General features: G+C 41.9%; 1 protein-coding gene across 1 annotated transcript; it reads right to left on the bottom strand.

Moving 5' to 3' along the window:
• Window positions 1-3,598: 3,598 nt before the first annotated feature.
• LOC149444068 (dispanin subfamily A member 2b-like) lies at window positions 3,599-20,788 on the bottom strand. The gene is made up of 2 exons (XM_089655052.1): window positions 20,508-20,788; window positions 3,599-11,462 (listed from the first exon to the last, which is right to left on the bottom strand). The coding sequence occupies exons 1-2, from the start codon at window positions 20,748-20,750 to the stop codon at window positions 11,322-11,324; spliced, it is 384 nt and encodes a 127-aa protein (XP_089511178.1). The 5' UTR covers window positions 20,751-20,788; the 3' UTR covers window positions 3,599-11,321.
• Between the last annotated feature and the right edge of the window lie 335 nt (window positions 20,789-21,123).

Below are 21,123 nucleotides of genomic sequence, written 5' to 3'. Positions count from 1 at the left end.
CCCTATTAGTAGCCATGTAATGAGCCTCCTGCTTTTACTTCCCAGGTGACCAGAGGAGTGCCACATCTCCTCCCCCACACTTTTTTTTAGTTACATACCCTCTAAATCTCTTCTTTCCCCTTTTATCCCACATCCTTGTCTTTATTTTATATTTAATTAGGCTACTTTCTTTACTGCTTCTTCCCACTCCCAAAAAACTTGGTTGCTTGTTAATGGGACTTTATAACTTTGCCTGTACCTTGAAGTACTTATTGTACAAAGGGGCCTGAATACTTTAAATAAAGAATTTAAGGGGAAAATAAGGGGAAAGAAGTAGCTCACCATTTAAGAGTCTGTGCAAAGGTTTTTTGAAGAAACCGTTGCACAGACTCATCCATCTGGTACTGCCAAGCTAACGCATTCCACTCCTTCATGTAAGACTGAAACGTGTTAGGTTTAAATGATTCAGCATTGCAAAGCTCCCTGTTGCAGTCAGATAGATATTAACGCAAATAGGCAACAGTAATATCAGTCAGAATTTTAAGATAGCTGTATTGTGTCATGTTGTATGGGTTGAGATTGTCCAATGATAATGTGTGTTTATATTGTACATTGTATTTCTTTAATATGTAGTGTTGATTTTAAAAATATCATGATATGATTAAGTGCCAGAGAGAATGAGACTTGTTAGAGGATTTGTTCCTTTTTTTGAGTATGACAATTTTTAAAGATGGTATAAAGAAAGTCAAACATGTGGTGTGCACTTCTCCATTTATTCAGAGGTTCTGGTAAAAGCAAAAAAGCGAACGCACGGACTCACACAAAGCAGCTGACATCAAAGGATGAACTCCTATATCCTCAAAAACAGTTTACGTTTTTTCATTCAGAGGTTCTGTATTACAACGGCTAGTTGGACTTGCACCTGACTGTTGGTGGGCAAGAGTGGACCAACCAGAAGCAACATATATATTTTTCTCTTGTTATAAAAACAACTTCAACTCCAGCCAAGGGTTTTTTTGTTTTATACAGAGTGGAGAAGGGTAATAAAATACTTATTTAAAAAACATAGGAGTGCAGAGCTTAAAATAACTGTAGTAAATGGAATAGAAGTACAATTAATATATTATAAGGATAAAATAAGCCCCTCTTCATTGGGACATCAATAATGTCATAAGTACTTCAATCTGGTCAAGGAGATAATGGGGATCCACCGTCACCAACACCCAAAAAGTTCTGCCTCTTACCAGACCACAATGGCCCCCAAATATGGACGGGTCAAAATGTGCAATGCGAATTCCAAAAAGAAGGGTGTGGACCTAGACATTTATTGGCTCCGAAGGAACAAAACTGGATCTCAGTTGTGAAAGGATAAATACCCGTAAAGCTGATTCCAAAGATATGCCGTGCTCAGAACACTGATATAAAACTTGAACTTTAGAAATTGGACTGGAAAATGAACCTGTAAAGATTGAATTATCCTCATAGAGGACAATTCCATTCAAAAAGCAAAAAAATCTTCATAGTGTAGTATTTCCAGAAAGATTTATTGCCTCAAAGCATAGTATATAAGATACATTGAAATATTAAAAAAAAGCATGTCACCATAGATACGGACTGTATGTTTCAAACCATAAAGATGGCCTCCACGTTCCGGTATGTGCTTACGTCACGCGTTCTGCTTCCTCCCATAATAAAATACTTATTGCAGTCCCTGTCCCTTGCTGGTGAGGCCTCTCACTTCATAAATGGTCACCAGGACAGAAAGATGAAATATCCTCAACAAGGACACTGACAGCAATAAAACCAGACAGCAATTATAACCCAGAGGTGCTCAACCTGTGACCTGTGGGCCACATGAGGCCCTCAGACATGGCCCTCAGCCTCAAACCAGGGAAGCGCACATCTGTTATTTCCTATGGGATTGATTTGCTTTCTAAAAGTGCACCACAACCACAAGGTAAACTAGAAGTCTATGGCAAAGAGCAGCTAACCAGCAAGAAAGTCACAGATGCACTGAGCCAAGTGGTAGGTAAACCGCAGTGCATCAGTGTGAAAGCAACCTTATAGGGACATAAAATTGGGAGTGCAGCGCTAAAAAGATAATAATAATAAATAATACTAATAAATACAAATAATGTATACAATTAGCCAGATATGAATCCTGCGTAATAAAGTCCTATAAACTGAATGGTGAACAGTCCAAAGTGTTAAATATGACTTTAATCCAAACGAGTGTATTCCAGTATCCCGACATGAAGGTATAGAAGATTTCCCACTCACCGGAAGTGCAATCTTAATGCGCGTATAGAGATCTCATGTAGCCACAGGTCCTGTGAAAGTATAGCCTGGAAATGGGAGTATCCTCTGGTGGTCGCTCAAATGGCAGGTGCCGGGGATAATGGTCTGGTCTAACACTCTTACTTCTCCAGCCTGGACAGGTACTAGGAATACTGGGCTGAGGTGTGGAGGCTCAGTGCCAAATAGTAAAAATAAAGGTGCTCATAGTGTAATATTGTAAAGGTTTAATAAGATAAAAGTTAATGAAGTAACAATATGAAAACGCACAGGGTGATTGTGAGTAATAATAAGCTCCTGAATACATTGACCAGTGGGATCATGGGGTGTCCACCGGACCTCCTGATCCGGCGGCGTGACGTCAAGGCGTGCAGGGGCTCCTCCTAGATGCGTTTTGTGTAATGACACATCTGCTGTAGGGGTGATGCCATCTTTTTAGCGCTGCACTCCCAATTTTATGTTACATATCTTAGAAAGGCTTTGTGGTTCCTTTTTAGTGCATTAGCTGCTTATACGGTGCGCTCGCTAGCTCACATACTTACAACCTTATAGGGAGCTCAAGACAGTAAGGGCTCATTTACATTTGCAGTTAAAACCCCACAGTTGGGATGTGTTTTTCCACACCCTTCGCCCACTGGTGTAGCATCAGGGGGTTGCAATGATGACCTTGCCCCATGCTCCATTGTGCCCGTGCAGCCTCCCTGTCACATTCTGTTTAACACTTGGACAGGAGAGGCAGCATATACAGTAACTGATCTTCTCCATTTTTCTCCTGCAACCACTGAAAGCCGGCTTCTCCTCCTCTCCCTCCCAACGGCATTCAGCGGCTGCAGGAGGAAAATGTTTATTATGCTATTAAAAAAAAAAGTGAAATTCTGAACCATTCAATTTCATTGTGGCCTTCAACCAGTTACCAAATCACTTACGTGGCCCTCGCTCTTCTAAAGGTTGAGCACCCCTGGTACAACCTTTTCCCATTTTCAAACTTAAAAATAGTTTTCATAGAATTGTGCTGCAGAAACCAAAGCCATCCCTGAAAAGGGTAACGTGGAACTAAGAACCTGACCTCTGTGGGTTTCCGTGCTTTCATCAATCATAGCATTCATATGAATATAAATATACGTGTCATTTTTAGCCTTTTGTTAGTGTATCAGTTACGATATAATGTCAGTTTTGGTATTTCTGCAATCGCCTCTTCTAAATACTGTATTTTATGTTATTGAAAAAACTATTCTTTTTTTTTTGTTTGGTCCATTTTATAGAATATACACTTTACTGCTTTCCAATATGCAGATATTCATCCATAACATTAACTGGAGGAAGATTTATTTTTTTAAAACAGATATTTCTTTTAATCAGAATATTAACAAAGAATGATTTTACAACATGTTTTCAAACAAGGAAATTGTCATCTGGAGTGACAGTGAAGTAACACATACCTTGACAGAACATACTGGTACATAATACAAACAATATATAGGATGAAGCCTGGGCAAGCAACTAAACGCATAGCTGAAATACATATATATGAACTGTTTTTTTCCACCCAAGGATTTGCAATTCTGTTTAGGCAATCTTGTGATTTCAGGCTCCCCTGCAAGACAGCATAGTCATGTCCTTGCTTGGACAATACAGAAGCATAGTGCTCTAATGAGGTTATCTCTCTGCTCACTGCACTTTCCTCCTGTTAGCATGTTCCCTCTTCACGCTGCAGCACTGATTGGTTCCTATCTCTTATTGTTTCTCAGCTGCTGTGCAGTTCAATGTAGAAACCTGATACCAATTTTGAGTTTTATCACTGCTTTAATTGACATTTTTATATCTGCCTGAGTTGCTGGTTCGTTTCTAAGGTATATCAAGCTCAACGAAACCTTTGGTTTAAATCAACGAAATACATGCATCAAAAGAAAAATATGCTCAAAGTCTTGCAGTTCATTTGATTTAGAAAGCAGCCACGGCCTGAGTAGAATAGCCTGTTCCCTGCCAGCCTTTTGCAGAGAAGAGCTCTGACATGCCTCCTGCTGAGACAGCTGGAGCTCTCCAAGCAGCAGGAAGTTTGAGCTCTTTTGATGTGCAGAGCTACAGGTCTGGCTCAGCAGAGGATGTGTCAGACCTCTGCAGAGAGATCACTGCTTCCCCACAGAGAGCAAGGGTCCCACTCTGCAGCATGCTGGCAGAGAACAAACGTTTTTACTTAGGCTGCGGCTGCATTCTATAAGATATGAACTGTAATAATTTGAAGACCTTTTGATTTGAAACACCTGGAATGTATTTAGCTTATTAATTCACTCATTTACATGGGTGAATCTAAAGGATAAGTTCACCTTTGGGAAAATGTTACATGTTTCACCCATTTTTAGGGAGGAAAATGTTTCACCCATTTTTAGGGTGGAACATGTTTCACCCATTTTTAGGGTGGAACATGTTTCACCCATTTGTAGGGTGGAACATGTTTCACCCATTATTAGGGTGGAACATGTTTCACCTATTTTTAGGATGGAACATGTAACATGTTCCCACCACTGCAGTGGCTGCCCGTCCCCCCCTATGTGACAGCAGTACAGGGAGAAGTTTCCCTTGCTAGCTGTCACTTTTTGAAAACAGAGTTCTGTGAATGAATGAACTGCAAGGATCAACATCCTTTGCTGTGGAGCGCTGTGGTAGTTCATTGAGTCTTCCTGTCAGTGTTAGTCCTCATGCCCACGGGACATTTTTACAGCGGCTGTTTTTGGCTTTTGGAATTTTTTTCTACAGCCAGTAAACTCCCCAGCATGTTATCTTATGTGTCCATGTACACATAGGTCATAATCAGTGTTTTTTGGCAGGGGCGGTTTTTGGCTGGAAAAAAAACCTAGAAATAGTGGGTTTCTAGAAGAGTTTTTCAGCTGTAAAACTGTTCTAACACTGAAAAACGCGGTAAAACATGGCAAATCTGCGTTTTGGGACATTTTTTGAGCAAAAAATTATGGGGGGTAAAAAAACACGAAAAACCGCAAACTTGGGAAAACGCTGTAAAACACGGCAAACCGCTTATGCAAAAACACTGAAAAACTAGCTTTTTTACGTGACTTTACACAGCTAACACAACCCGCATTATTAAAATGCCCAGTGTGCATGGAGCATTAAACTGTCTACTCATACGACATAAAACACAGATTAAACTGAAAGTCTGCAGGAGACCTGCATGGCACCAGCAATCTTATGATCGCTGGTGCAATGTTTTACATGCTCCAAAAAAATAATAATAAATGCACATTTATTTACCTGAAAAAAAAGTGCATTTTGTTATTTTTTGTTAAACGGTGAACTTATCCTTTAATCATTAATAAAGGCATATTATGAGTAACCAGTGGTGTTCTGCATAAATTTGATGATGGTGACTTGCCTCTACCATGTATGTATTTCACAGCAATATATTATGTACTGTAGCTACAAATTTCTTAAAGAGGAATTCCAGGTATGGATATTTCACAGTTTTTCATACTATACCTGGCTGATACTTATTTATTTATTTTTTCAAAGTGAACTTTAAGCTTACATCCATGTGAGGGCCGTGTTTGCCCACATGGGATGCACAGGTGTTCCATGCATCTGTGTGCAGGCAGTACCATTCATTTTAATTAAGACGCCGTGGCTTCATGGACACAGCCACAGTTCCCAATGGATGGTTCCAAAGGATGGAACTGCCTGCACACAGATGCATGGAACACCTGTGCATCCCATGGGGACAAACACGGCCCACACAAAAAGGCCTACATTACTGATTTCTAATTAGTTGTTTTGTGTTTCTGGACACTACTACATATTGCACTAACAGGCGTATTTAATAAAACAGTGCAAGGAGCAAAGCAGCAGATGAAAAATGCTCTTCCTTTATCAAACAATTAGAATGTGAAATTCAGTGAATGCAATGCTATTAAAAAGTACAATTATACTTGAGCGGCACAGTAGCATCTATAAAACAAAGTTTTATAACAAAAATAAAACCTAGAAAATTTAACTAGTTCTATCAGCATAGGAATAAAAGAATGGTCATTTTATGGTATACTAAAATAAAAAGAGAAATACTAAAATACACTAAAGCTTAAAATTCGATATACTGGAACATGCATATTCTCGAAAGAAAGAAGTTCAAGGAATATTTCTCTATGATGTGTATCAAAAGCAACAACGAGCCATGGTTTGAAGAGTATCTAAACAAAAGGTTTTTAGCAGTCCTTAGATGTGGGGGCTGCATTTTGTTTTTTATACGGGTAAGAACATTTTCTGCAAGTACAGAAAATAACTGTTGGTCCTGATAGATATCCAGTGTGCTTTTTGAGTGCTGAGCTGAAATCTCAAACATTGTTATCTGTCTTCCCAATTCTCTGTTGTGAACTACTGTACAAAACACTTTCTCCCTATGAAGAGAGTGAGAAGAATTTGTAGCCTTAGGCTACTTTCACACTGATCCATAGCAAAAGCGTGTCAAAAACACATACGCGTTTTTGCCACGTTTTTTACAGGACATGTGACTCAAAAAACACACCAAAAACACAATGCGGTTGCAGTTTTAGAAATGCATTTTTGACAAGTTTTGCCATGTTTCCCATTGATTTCAGTGGGGAGGTGCGTTTTTTGTGTTTTTTTTTACCGCATAAAACATGCAGCAAGCAAGATTTAAAGACGCATCAGACCCACAAAGTATTAGTGTAAAGAGTTCCATAGGAATACATGGTCACACGTTTTTCTTCTGGTTTTTTTAACGCAAAAACGGAAGAAAAACTGATCAGTGTGAAAGCAGCCTTATGCTCAGTTCGCACTAACCCACAGGCTGTGGCCTGGTTGCAGGTGCAGGAACCAACCTGTTCCTGCACCCGCCACCACCTGCAGCCGCTGCTCTTAACCCCCCACACACACACATACACACATCTCAGCCTGCAACATGATTGTGGGTGTGGGAACCACAGGGAAACCGTATGATCAAAAAGACCATGCAGTTTCCCTGCAGCCACGTTTTCAGAAAGGTGCACACACCATTTTCCTGCATTAAACGTGGCACAGCAGCCCATTCAAATGAATAGTCTGCTGTGGCAGAGCAATCGTGGGCCGCACGGGTCACAACAGTGTGAACCAAGAATGAATCAGGAGTGCAACCTAGACTGACAATGTTGCTCTTCCATAGATACAGTGCAGTAAGTAAAGGCTGTTAACCTACGATAGGAAGTGTGTTACTGGCAGGACCATTAGGTGAAAACGAAAGAAAGAAGGAATAAAGAAAACTTTTGCTGCCACCACATCAAAGGACCGGTAACCTTCAATAAAGTAGAGTGTATTTGTTCTTGGGTTTAGATATACTTTAGGGAAAACCTTTCACTTTTCTCATTTAGAATCGCATATAGCTCTGAGCTGAAGCAGACACAACATTCCATTGAAGAAAAATGCATCCAGGGAGAGCTGGGACTTTGATGTGAGTTCATAGAAAGTATTAAGAGGACACCTCACTGGCTCTGGATGGACTGATCACAACAGACAAGGCTACCCTCCAGTGGGTACCCAACAGGTTACCAGAAAAAAAAACATACACCAACAGAATGGAATGCCAGACCAAATGATAAATGAGTCCAAATGAATTTATTGGTTTACACTAAAAAAAAAAAAAAGTTTTGGGGGCCAGAAGAACCCCCCCTTTCTTTAAGGCTTCATGTTAAAAAAGAACCTTGAATGGACTCAAAATAAAGCTTTGCTGTGTGAATCTTTGTATAGAAGTTATTTGGATACTACAAGAGTTACTAACTAGCAGCATCTGCGGAAGCAATCAAGATAACCTTGTGAGGAGAAGCTTGTTCTGGCCCCTACAACGAGTTGGATTTTTTTTTTTTACTGTAAACCAATAAATTAATTTGGACTCTTATCATTTGGTCTGGAGCTCCTTCAATTTGTGCTAGTTTTTTTTTCGGACAGCATTTAATAGATGCAGTCTTTGCAATAGGCTGCAAAATCTGGACGTTTCATTTACACGCTGAACTACAGATCCAAATGAACGTATGGTCAGATTATTGGTGCTCAATTGAATTAATCCTAAAATGTAGATTTCTTATAGGCCTAGTCCACAAAAAGGTAGTTTAATTTTGGATGGACTAAATTGGGTTTATTATCCATTAGTTTTTTATGTCTCCCAGACTCTGAGATGGCAAGAAATCTTGGCTCACGGTTTTGATCCTGTGCCAGGTTCATTGCATAGGCAGAGTGAAGATGACATACTCATTGTGCTGGCTTCTCTGGAATAATACTGTATGCATGTTGAAGCCTGTGCTGAGAGTAGGATAGGACACATCTATACTGGTGCTTTGTCTGGGTGTAATCTACAATTACCGATTGTACCCAGACGAAACATAAATACAGGTGCTGCTCTCATCCCAGGATTCTACATGCTTAAATTATTATGTCAGTTTGGAGAATTCGGTGCAGTGAGTCTTGTTATGCAAATCTTGTACCTAAAGCCATAAAGATACATAATAAGATGATGTATGATTAGGCTTTATAGTCTCTTTTCAAAATTTAAATATTAGTTTTGAGATGAACTCAGCCTTTAGGCTAGGTTCACATCTATCCAGGCCGATGATGCATTTTTCTAGTGCGCTTTGCGATGCATTTTGCGTTTTTGAACACGTTTTTGATGCTTTTTTTTGGCTAATAGGAAAGTATGACAGCTCTGTTCATGTAGTGTGACTCTGATGTGACTTTAGACTCTCTGGAACTCAAGTAGCATCAAAGTCGCATCAAAGTAGTGCAGGAACCTTTATGTGTTCAAAGTCACATGTTATGGTTAGAGTTCAGGACTAGGGTTAGGGTTACATGTTAGGGTTAAGGGCTAAGGTTAGGGTAAAATGGAAGAGTTAAGGTTACGGGTAGCCCTTAACCCTAACATTTAGCCCTAGCCCTTAATCCTAACCCTAGCCCTTCATGCTAGCCCCTAACCCTAACCCTAACATTTAGCCCTAGCCCTTAATCCTAACCCTAGCCCTTCATGCTAGCCCCTAACCCTAACATTTAGCCCTAGCCCTTAATCCTAACCCTAGCCCTTCATGCTAGCCCCTAACCCTAACCCTAACATTTAGCCCTAGCCCTTAACCCTAACATTTAGCCCTAGCCCTTAATCCTAACCCTAGCCCTTTATGCTAGCCCTTAACCCTAACATTTAGCCCTAGCCCTTAATCCTAACCCTAGCCCTTCATGCTAGCCCTTAACCCCAACATTTAGCCCTAGCCCTTAATCCTAACCCTAACATTTAGCCCTAGCCCTTAATCCTAACCCTAGCCCTTCATGCTAGCGCTTAACTCCAACCATAACATGCGATTTTGGACACATAAAGGTACCTGCACTACTTTGATGCAACTTTTGAGGCTACTTTGATACTACTTGAGTGCTGGAGAGTGTAAAGTCACATCAAAGTCACAGAACATGAACAGAAGTCATACTTTGCTATTAGCCAAAAAAACCCCACAAAACGCATCAAAACGAAAGAATTACTTTTTTGGTGCAGGTCCATTGAAGTCTATTACATGTAAAACGCAATCTGCTGCAGGAAAAAAGTTTGTGACCCTTTACAAAAAAGGCATCAGCTCAAAACGCACAGATGTGAACTAGATCCATAGGAACCCATGTTAAATGTACTGTAGTGCATGTCTACAAAATTCTAAACAAACTAAAAAACACATTGGTGTGAACATAGGGTTAATAGGGTTAAAGCAGAACTTAATCCCCCTATCTCAGCCAAGGAAGCTGCCATCTTAGCCTCTGTTTGATCTGCAGTTGTCCTGTGCTGACCATTTGATTAGTTATGGCACCAGCGATTTGATGGCTTGACAGCTTGTTTGAGAGCACAAGCAACTGTGACATGGCATGCCTTGAATGTATTTGTTTTGGGCAGCAGCTCAATGAATGGGTTTAGTTCCGCTTTAAATGTAAGAAATTACGTATCAAGCTAACATTTGATTTAAATAGACTCTGTCACCTAGCCCCCACAGGGATAAGTGATAATGTATGTATAAAGGCAAGCACTCCTCTGCCTCTCCTTCCACTGTCACTGCCAGCATCAGAATTTCCAGCATCTCCTAGACGCAAGGAGGTAGTGGTGACATTCTCTCGGTCACGTGACAGTGCCTGTGGGGGATAAATTACATTGTCATATGAGAGGATACATGCTTCCCCATATCCAGAAGGCTCAAGAATTTTTTGAGGGGAAAAGTGGCATTGTGTCTTAAAGTTGACTCTGTCCCTTTAACAAACAAAAATAAGATGCGGACATCTATGAGAAGCAGGCATCTAGAAGTATGGACAGCACAATGGCTAAATGGTTAGTACTTCTGCTTGGCAGTACGAGGCTCATTGGTTCAAATCCCAGCCATGGTACCACCTGCCTAGAATTTGCATGTTCTGCCTGTGAGGGCTTCCTCCCACACTCCATAAACATGCTGGTAGGTTAATTGGCTCCTGTCTAAATTGGCCCTAGTATGTGTATGTATGAATGTAAGTTAGGGACCTTAGATTGTACACCCCTTGAGGGTTAGGGACTGATGTGAATGCACAATATATATGTAAAGTGCTGCATAAATTGATGGTGCTATATAAGTACCTGAAATAAATTTTAAAAAATAGAAGTACCTGCTCATACCTACAGCAGCTTCCAGAACCCCCTGCCTGCCCCAGTGCAAGATAGTTCTAATAGAGCACAGCTTTATCACTTCCCAGTAGTGCCGGATATTGCCTACCTACATCGTCCATTGAAGCAGCTCAGTATTGCCATGGAGGTGTAATAGGAGGACATGGGGCAAGAGAGAATGAGCTTGGTGCAATCAGAACTATCAGAATAAGGGAGGACAGTGAAAGGTGCTGCAGGTATGTGTGAGAACATTTGGGTGTTTGCACTTTGTAACCGTCAGCAATTTGTCCCATTGAGAAAAGATGGCAAATGTGTTTGAATGTTGTTGTCTGCTGCAAAAAGTAAATTTTCCAAATCCTTGTTTTTTTTTTCTTTCCTTGAATATTTTAGCTGTCATGAGTTTCTAAATAAAGATCATGACCATTATAAATGTGGCTAAACAAAAGAGGATGGAGAGTGAGGTTGCAGCAATATTCATACAACGGGCTGTAGATCCGTAGCTGATGGCTCCACTTCTATCTCCCAGCTGCTTCCTATCCCGAGACTGCAAGACAGAAAAACAATGATCAACAAATAGGGCAGGTTCACTTTAAAGAGGAATTCCAGGTACGGATATTTCATACATAGATACATTGGTCCAGCATTTACTATTTTTTGTTTTGGAAGCCTGGAAAGCATTACACCAGCAATCAGCAGTTACTGGTACTTAGGGTTGACACATCATCCCTTACATCCTCATCCACAGATACAGTGACAGGTCTGCAGGAGTCCTGCATGGTACCAGTAGGGTTGCCACTTCATCCCTTACATCCTCATCCACAGATACAGTGACAGGTCTGCAGGAGTCCTGCATGGTACCAGTAGGGTTGCCACATCATCCCTTACATCCTCATCCACAGATACAGTGACAGGTCTGCAGGAGTCCTGCATGGTAGCAGTAGGGTTGCCACTTCATCCCTTACATCCTCATCCACAGATACAGTGACAGGTCTGCAGGAGTCCTGCATGGTACCAGTAGGGTTGCCACCTCATCCCTTACATCCTCATCCACAGATACAGTGACAGGTCTGCAGGAGTCCTGCATGGTAGCAGTAGGGTTGCCACTTCATCCCTTACATCCTCATCCACAGATACAGTGACAGGTCTGCAGGAGTCCTGCATGGTACCAGTAGGGTTGCCACATCATCCCTTACATCCTCATCCACAGATACAGTGACAGGTCTGCAGGAGTCCTGCCTGGTAACAGTAGGGTTGCCACATCATCCCTTACATCCTCATCCACAGATACAGTGACAGGTCTGCAGGAGTCCTGCATGGTAGCAGTAGGGTTGCCACCTCATCCCTTACATCCTCATCCACAGATAGAGAGACAGGTCTGCAGGAGTCCTGCACGGCACCAGTAGGGTTGCCACCTCATCCCTTACATCCTCATCCACAGATACAGTGACAGGTCTGCAGGAGTCCTGCACGGTACCAGTAGGGTTGCCACCTCAACCCTTACATCCTCATTCACAGATACAGTGACAGGTCTGCAGGAGTCCTGCATGGTACCAGTAGGGATGCCACCTCAACCCTTACATCCCCATCCACAGATACAGTGACAGGTCTGCAGGAGTCCTGCATGGTACCAGTAGGGTTGCCACCTCATCCTTTACATCCTCATCCACAGATACAGTGACAGGTCTGCAGGAGTCCTGCATGGTACCAGTAGGGTTGCCACATCATCCCTTACATCCTCATCCACAGATACAGTGACAGGTCTGCAGGAGTCCTGCATGGCACCAGTAGGGTTGCCACTTCATCCCTTACATCCTCATCCACAGATACAGAGACAGGTCTGTAGGAGTCCTGTCTGGTACCAGTAGGGTTACCACCTCATCCCTTACATCCTCATCCACAGATACAGTGACAGGTCTGCAGGAGTCCTGCATGGTACCAGTAGAGTTGCCACCTCATCCCTTACATCCTCATCCACAGATACAGAGACAGGTCTGCAGGAGTCCTGCATGGTACCAGTAGGGTTGCAACCTCATTCAGAAGCAGAACACATATTAATTATACAGGTTCTGAGGCTAATTTAATGCAAATAAGGTACTAAGTGAGTTTAATTTCCACCTTAATCAGAATCTCTTTGCTATAAGCAATCGATTTCCTTCAGGTATTTTTGTTGTGATTAGCTGTGATTGGCTACAGCTAATCACATGACACAGATGGGCTGTGATTGGTCCAGTCTGTGCATGTGATCACTGTGACCATTTACATCTAGACACACTTGTATACAATGGATGGCATGAAAGGAAGCCATCTATTGTTTACAACTGTCATGTAACCTGCTGTGATTGGTCACAGCAGGTCAACATGGTACTGGCAACGTGGCCGGTACACAGATCTGTCATCGGCCGTGTCCGAGGTACACAGCCAGAGACAGATCTTGCCAAAGTGCTGTTTTGCGGGCGCGCACTAAGCACGATCCGGGAAGGACGGCATACTGTATGACGCCCCCCGGATTGACGAGAATCCCGCCCGGCCGTCATTCTTCTATAGGCCGGGCAGGAAGTGGTTAAGGTGGTAATTAAGCTCACTTTAATGTCTTATCTGCATTAAATTAGCCTCAGAACCTGTGTAATTAATATGTGTTCGGTTTTAAAGGGATGAGGTGACAACCCTAATCACAATGGGGTGCGGGGGCCGATCCTTTCGTAACATATTACATGTTACACCCTGAATATGGGTGTAAAATGTAACGTGTATAGGAATAACTATGATCCATACTGAGTCACATATTGTATATAGAATATTATAAGATGGCTATGTATACTCCATTTTGTCTCATCAAAGATGCTTCTATCCATAACTTCATATATTTCAAGTTGTTTACTGCAATTGATACACACATATCTGGATTGTAATTGTGCCAGCAGGCTTGTGATATGTTGCTATTTGATAAGAAAGTCTATATAAGCAGAGAAGAACTCTATGGAAAGGGGAATACAGTGAGGGTGGACACTGTATTTCCCATATACGTATATGAAACAATAAACATAATTCGGAGCCTTAACTCATCTGCAGGTAATTATTCAAGTTTCCTTAAAAATAGAGGAACTTGAGCAGGAGGTACAATCCTCCCTATACACACGTAATGAAAGGTGAACTTAGCCTTTAACCACTTGCCCTCCAGAGGATTTATCCCCCCCCCCCTTCCTGACCAGGCCATTTTTTGCAATACGGCGCTGCATTAATTTAACTGACAATTACATGGTCATGCAACGCTGCACCCAAATTAAATTTACATCCTTTTTTCCCACAAATAGAGCTTGCTTTCAGTGGCATTTGATCACCTCTGCGGTTTTTATTTTTTGTGCTATAAACAAAAAAAAAAGTTTGAAAAAATAAACCTATATTTTTTTACTTTTTGCTACTTTTTGCTCCGTGTGTCCATTCACACATGGAGCCATGGCTTAGCCCCCCCCCTCTCATCTGACTATGAGTGACAGCGGTGTGAGCCAATGGCTCCCACTTGCTGTCTCAGCCAATAAGGAGGCAGAGACCTGGAACAGATTGTTGGCTTACTGCTTCGGGACCCTGCACATCAGTTCAGCACAGCGGTGACACCAATCCCCACACCGGGATCACATCAACTTCTCTGGATTGGGACTGTCCCTATCCGGTCTTCACACAGACATCTCTGCTCGCTGTCCTGACAGGCTGTCAGGCTACAACTCTGCACATCCCTGCAAACAGTCAAGAGCTTGTGCAAGAACTCTTGTTCCTAGGAGGCCGTGCTATCAGTGGGATTGGTGAGCAGTTGGATGCCCAACCTCTTTCTGTCATCACTCTAGACACTGCACCTTTACACCTCAGTATCAGGAGATCTTTGCTTTAAGCAGTATCATGGCCTATCAGTTTAACTGCATTAAATTACAAGTATTCTATACTGTTTATGGGCCCCACCATTGCTAGTAGAAAACAACAGGAACTTTAAACATAACACAACTCAAGTTGCAATCTCTAGTTAAAGGGACCCCATCTCTTCTAAGGCCATTGTTATTCAGATTAGGATACTTATATCTATCTATGTGGAAGTATACATTTACATAAGTCTCTGCATCCACCTTTGCGGAGCCAGTGGTCTAAAGGGAGCTGATAAGTAAATAAGCCTTTTCTTCCCCCTCTTACTGCTGGTGTTGCAGTTGAAGCTTACTACTGATGACTGCATAATTTATTAAACGTTGCTAATTGATTATTCCTATTTTACCAGTGTTCTCTTGTGTTAACTGGGTTTGTATATCCTAAACCCATTGTTCTTGTGGTCTACTCTTTTGAACAAGACTAACATAGAGGTGCCACTAAGAATTGTGTCTCTTGTATTATTATTCTAGACTTTTGAAATATGTCTGAACCCAGAGTGTCAGAGGTGTCGGGAGGCATGCAAGGTCAGGGAACCACTGGGGACAAACATTATCTCTTAGATTGTAAGCTCCCAGGATCAGGCCCTCCTATCCCTCTTGTATTGAACTGTATTGTTGCTGTATTGTCTCCGTTATATTGTAAAGTGCTGAGCAAACTGTTGGCGCTATATAAATCCTGTATAATAATAATAATTATCAAGCAGCCCCTGTGGGGGTAGCGGTACAATTGTATATCAGCAAAGTGTATTGTGATGGCACAGCATCACTATCCTGTGTTCCCCTTGCTTTCCCTCGCAGCCATAGATCCCCTCCCCCTCCTCCATCAAGTTTGATTTCCCAGCAACCAGGAATTTGGCAGATACAGCCAGTGAGCAGAGAAGGGAGGGCACTTTAGTGCGCACAATGAAGAAATCAAATTTAGTGTGGACATTTTTGTCTTATAATGTAAACAGGAAAGGAAGGCTTTCTGGAGGCAATAAACCATGGAAAAAGAATTGAAATATTATGAACAAATTAGGATTAGAATTATTCCAAATCTAATAACCAAAGAAGGTTACTAGATGCATTGCAAAATGTGTCTGCTGTACGTAAGATATATTGTACTCTCGCTCTTGTTTGAATTGTGTGACGCTGACCATACATTAATCATTAACCAGCAAGTTGAATAAAAAAAAAAAATGACCCAATTCTCCCATCCACTCCACTCCACTGGACTATTGTATGTGGCTGTGTTCACATAATAATTTGTTCTTAATATTTCCTGGCGGTTTTGACCTCTCATGGAATCATGTAGGTGTATAAAAATATTGTAAAGTATCAAATTGTTTACAATAATTTGATTGCGTCATGTATATTGATATATATATGTTTGTTATAGACGTCATGCCTTCTTGAGCACTTCTGAAAAAGAGATTTTTGTTGATCTCGAAACGCGTCAAGTGCAAACCATGCATGATCCATGATTAGATTTGCAATACCATCTCTGATGACACCGCCGCAATATGTATTGTAGTTTTACATTTATTTCTGAAGATTGTAATAATAAAATTTCATACTGTTTTTATAAAAAATCTATTTTCAATTGTTGAAATTTATCATACAAGTAAAGTGTGCCATTAAAGTCCCACCAAAAAAGAGGACTTTCCCCCCCCCCCTTGTATTGTGTTCTGATGGTAGGGAGAAAATCCTAGCGGGCTGGTTGGTTCTGTACAACCAGCCTGCCCATACATGGATTGAAATTTTGGCCGATCCCTGCTGAACCAGCCAAATTTCGATTCATCTATGGCCAGCTTTAGGGTTTGTTTACACATGTGGTAATCATTGCTGCCCCTCTTAAAAGCGATCTGTGATAGATTGCTTTTCAGAAGCATTTGAAGGGCAGCTTGGAGACAATATGACACCTATTTTAACCATTGAAAGCCACATGCATTACACCCTGTTGTAGGGTGGTTGTGGTGTGTCTCCATTCACTTGAATGAGTTGTGTTTTGGGGCAGTAATGTCCTCCAAACTTGACACATGGTATACATTTTTTCCATGCCACATCACTACCATGGCAGTGTGCACTAACAAGTTAGGTAGTAGGGTTGCCACCCTATCCGTTTAAACCCGAACACTCATTAATTACACAGGTTCTGAGGCTAATTTAATGCAGATAAGGCACTAGGTTAATTTAATTTCCACCTTAATCAGCCCCAGAACCTGTATAATTAATATGTGTTCAGGTTTAAAGGGATGAGGTGGCAACCCTATTAGGTAGCCCAATGTTAAGTTGCTGGTGGGCAGTTGAGGGTGGTAAAAATAGGCTGCAGGTAGCCACAAGGCCTAACTGTACATCTAAATGGATTTGTATTTTGAGGAAGTTTGATACTCTTTATTCCGGATTGGTTGTATTGGAAAGACCCAACATGTCCAACTTTTTCCTGCAGAAGTTTATCTATCTCTATTGTCTCCTGGTACCCAACACAAGGCCCATGAGCTGTTGGGCACTATTTAGGCAGTAGAGTGGCAGTGATCAGGTATGGATGGATCGAATCTGCGGATTGGGGAGCATAATGGATCGGACTCTGATCCATTATGCTCAATCCGCAGATCCGATCCACCTGCGGGGATAGTCGGCTTGCTTTACAACTTACCTTTTTGTGTAGGGGGTCTAGTGTCACCCCATGCGGTAGGTGTCACCTGGTGCAGCGCGCACCACCCACACCTGCCTAGGGACACCCCTGTCTTTAGGTATTGGAGATGAGATGTGGGGATGTGGTCTGTAGTCCGACAGGGAAGAACTGGGCAAGGCTGGCAACACTGATCGGGATTTCAGTGCCGCAGAAGCACAGCTAACCTTACCAGCGTAATTAAAACATCAAGTGATCATGGAGCCCAAGGGACCATTGTTGTGGACAGATGTTGACAGGGCAGGGGGGGCAGCAGTGTATGGAATTAACCGCTTGATCTCTGGAAGGTTTTTCCCCCTTCGTGACAGGACATTTTTTGCAATTCGGAACTGTGCTACTTTAACTGGCAATTGCTTGGTCATTTAACATTGTACGCAAATGAAATTTATAAAAATAAATTCACACAAATAGAGCTTTCATTTGGTAGTATTTAGTAACCACTGTTTTTTTAATTATTTTGCTATATAAATAGAAATTTTTGAAAGTTTTTCTTAGCTTCTGTTATAAAATTCTGCAAATAATCTTTCTTTATAAATTTAGGCTGCAATGTATTTTGTTACATTTTTATACATTAAATAACCCAATTCAGTGTATATTACCGTATTTTTCGCTCCTGTACTGTCTCCGCAGTCTCTGGTCAACTCCTGTACTATGTCCGCAGTCTCTGGTCATCTCCTGTACTGTGTCCACAGTCTCTGGTCATCTCCTGTACTGTGTCCGCAGTCTCTGGTCATCTCCTGTACTGTGTCCGCAGTCTCTGGTCATCTCCTGTACTATGTCTGCAGTCTCTGGTCATCTCCTGTACTGTGTCCGCAGTCTCTGGTCATCTCCTATACTGTGTCCACAGTCTTTGGTCATCTCGGGTACTGTCCGCAGTCTCTGGTCATCTCCTGTACTATGTTCGCAGTCTCTGGTCATCTCCTGTACTATGTCCGCAGTCTCTGGTCATCTCCTGTACTATGTCCGCAGTCTCTAGTCATATCCTGTACTATGTCCGCAGTCTCTGGTCATCTCCTGTACTGTGTCCGCAGTCTCTGGTCATCTCCTGTACTATGTTCGCAGTCTCTGGTCATCTCCTGTACTATGTCCGCAGTCTCTGGTCATCTCCTGTACTGTGTCCGCAGTCTCTGGTCATCTCCTGTACTGTGTCCGCAGTCTCTGGTCATCTCGGGTACTGTATCCACAGTCTCTGGTCATCTCCTGTACTATGTCCGCAGTCTCTGGTCATCTCCTGTACTATGTTCGCAGTCTCTGGTCATCTCCTGTACTATGTCTGCAGTCTCTGGTCATCTCCTGTACTATATCCGCAGTCTCTGGTCATCTCCTGTACTATGTCCGCAGTCTCTGGTCATCTCGGGTTCTGTGTCCGCAGTCTCTGGTCATCTCCTGTACTATGTTCGCAGTCTCTGGTCATCTCCTGTACTATGTCCGCAGTCTCTGGTCATCTCCTGTGTAGCAATCATGCACACAGAGATGGACGAGGTCCTCCATTTTGTTAAGAATCTTTCATTTTGTACCATCTCTCACTCCCAAAGCAGGTTTCCTCCTTCAATCATCCCCCCTCCCTCGCTGTGGAGTGACATGTGGTCTGGGGGATGACAGAGGTCACAGGCCATCCAGGCACAGCAGGAGGGCGTCAGGACTATAAAACCCCCCAGCCGAACTGGTGCCTAGGTACCTATTAGTTCGCAATCTGGGATATCTAAGACCATAAACCAAGTCCTTCACGGAGTTCAAAGACATTCCAGAGGAGTCATAAACTAGACACCACATTCAACATCCATTTTCCTCTATGATTTCAAATCTTGGAATATGAGAGACTTACATAAAAACCAGGCATATATTCAGATTGGTCACTTTGATACAAGTTTCCAGATTTTTACACCCCCTAGCTAGCATATATAGGAGAGCAGAAAATTATATCTCCTGAACCATTCAAGTAGATATGACGTGTTAACAGAAAGTTTGGGGCTCACTGGATTCCTAGTAGATCAACACAGTATAAAGCAGCAGTAAACCGTGGCCTATTTGAAAAAGAAAAAACCTGCAATACAATGGCATAATGTGCTAGGATGCATTGCATACTAGCACTTTAATAAATGCTTAACTTACCCTGGCCGTCTACTGGCCAAGCCGTGATGACATCACTCCGGCACATGTGTGCAGGAGTTTCTATTGCGGCACAGAGCTCTGAAGGGATGGCACAGGTATGCCGTCTCTTCAGGGTGCATGCGCCGGAGACATCACTGGCTGGGTGCAGTGTGAACATCTACTAAACAGTTTGAGTTCAGGAGATATTCACTGTACCTTATTATAGGCTTACCTGTAGGTACAAGTTTAAAAAATGTTAAGGAAATATATGAGGGGGTCTTCAAAAACATTCTGCAGTTTTATCCATATATATGTTTAAAAAAAAGTGCGTAAATGTTTTGGAAAACCCTCATATTGCAGTGATGTACCACGTTTTTTTTTTTGTCCAGATGTATACTTGAAGTTCATCCTGAGGTTGTTTCATGGGGGGATTATCACAATCCTTCCCCAACAGATTACTTTTTTTAAAGTATGTATTGGCTAGAGTTTCATTTCAGGGCCTCAAATGTCAACTTGTCCCACCCTCTCTGTTCTCCTACTTAAATCTGCTGTGCCCCCACATCAACCCCCTCCTCTACTACAAGCAGCACAAACCAACCCTTTCTAGGAAATAAAAGTTAACCACAGCTGGAAAAAATTAACACAAATGTCAGTCTTATGTTTTGAACTTCTCTTGAAATGGAATTTATTTCCAATAGTAAGGATTCAGTACTACTCACTCTTCTGTACTGCACAGAAGTAAACAGCAGTAGAAATGTTCTATACATAGTGGAAAGTTGAATGCTACTGGAGTTAGATTACTTTACGAAGTTGTCATTACAGTAATTTAGATCTGCTAATGGTAAATGATAGGCTTCAGTGGGACCAAAAAGAACAGTTACTATATCTAAATATGACGTGGTTAAAAAAATGATCTTACCTTGATGGAAAATACAAGAGCAAGCAGCCCAAGACAGAAAATGTTCATGTACATGGTGTTAAACATTGACCATAGGACGTGGTCACGTACTGGTGGGATCTCTGGCAATATTGTCACCACAGTGGCTTGGTTTCCCTGGCTAGGGATGTTCTGAAACTCCTGCATTTCTTTTGGCTGCTCATCGGAACAGGCACTGTACCTTGGTGGAGGATAAAGTTCACATACATAATCTCTGGTCTCCATAATTTGCTGAGAAGAGCGTCTGCAGGCCAGGAAAGACAATAGAGGAATGTTATGTGGGAGGGAAGTTACATTCCCCTTTGCATTTGCCAGGAAGGAGGAAAAAAAAAGTTCTACAGCCTTTCACTGGAAAGAGTACTGTATGTATTATGGAAACCAGTGATGTAACTACAGGACATGGGGCCCCTTAGTAAAATAGAGATGTGGCCCTTCGGTGGCCTCCCTACTGTCATTAATCTTATCATAAAGTATTGTTTAATCAAGGACAGATAGCAGAAAAGCCATCAGCATAGTCAGTACACTAGTAGTCCTCATGCACACTGGACATTTTTACAGCGTCTGTTTTTGGCTTTTGACATTTTTTTCTACAGCCAGT

Source organism: Staurois parvus, unplaced genomic scaffold, assembly GCF_062004578.1.
Source record: "Staurois parvus isolate SC_StPar_1 unplaced genomic scaffold, SC_StPar_1.0 ptg000818l, whole genome shotgun sequence".
Classification (NCBI taxonomy): Eukaryota; Metazoa; Chordata; class Amphibia; order Anura; family Ranidae; genus Staurois; species Staurois parvus.
The sequence above is the reverse complement of the archived record's forward strand: the minus strand, read 5'-3'. Positions and strand labels throughout refer to the sequence as shown.

Coding starts and splice junctions, on each gene's coding strand:
- LOC149444068 (XM_089655052.1), bottom strand. CDS start 20,750: ATGGAGACCAGAGATTATGTATGTGAACTTTATCCTCCACCAAGGTAC. Junction 11,463..20,507: donor CTCTTGTATTTTCCATCAAG/GTAAGATCATTT, acceptor TCTGTCTTGCAG/TCTCGGGATAGGAAGCAGCT.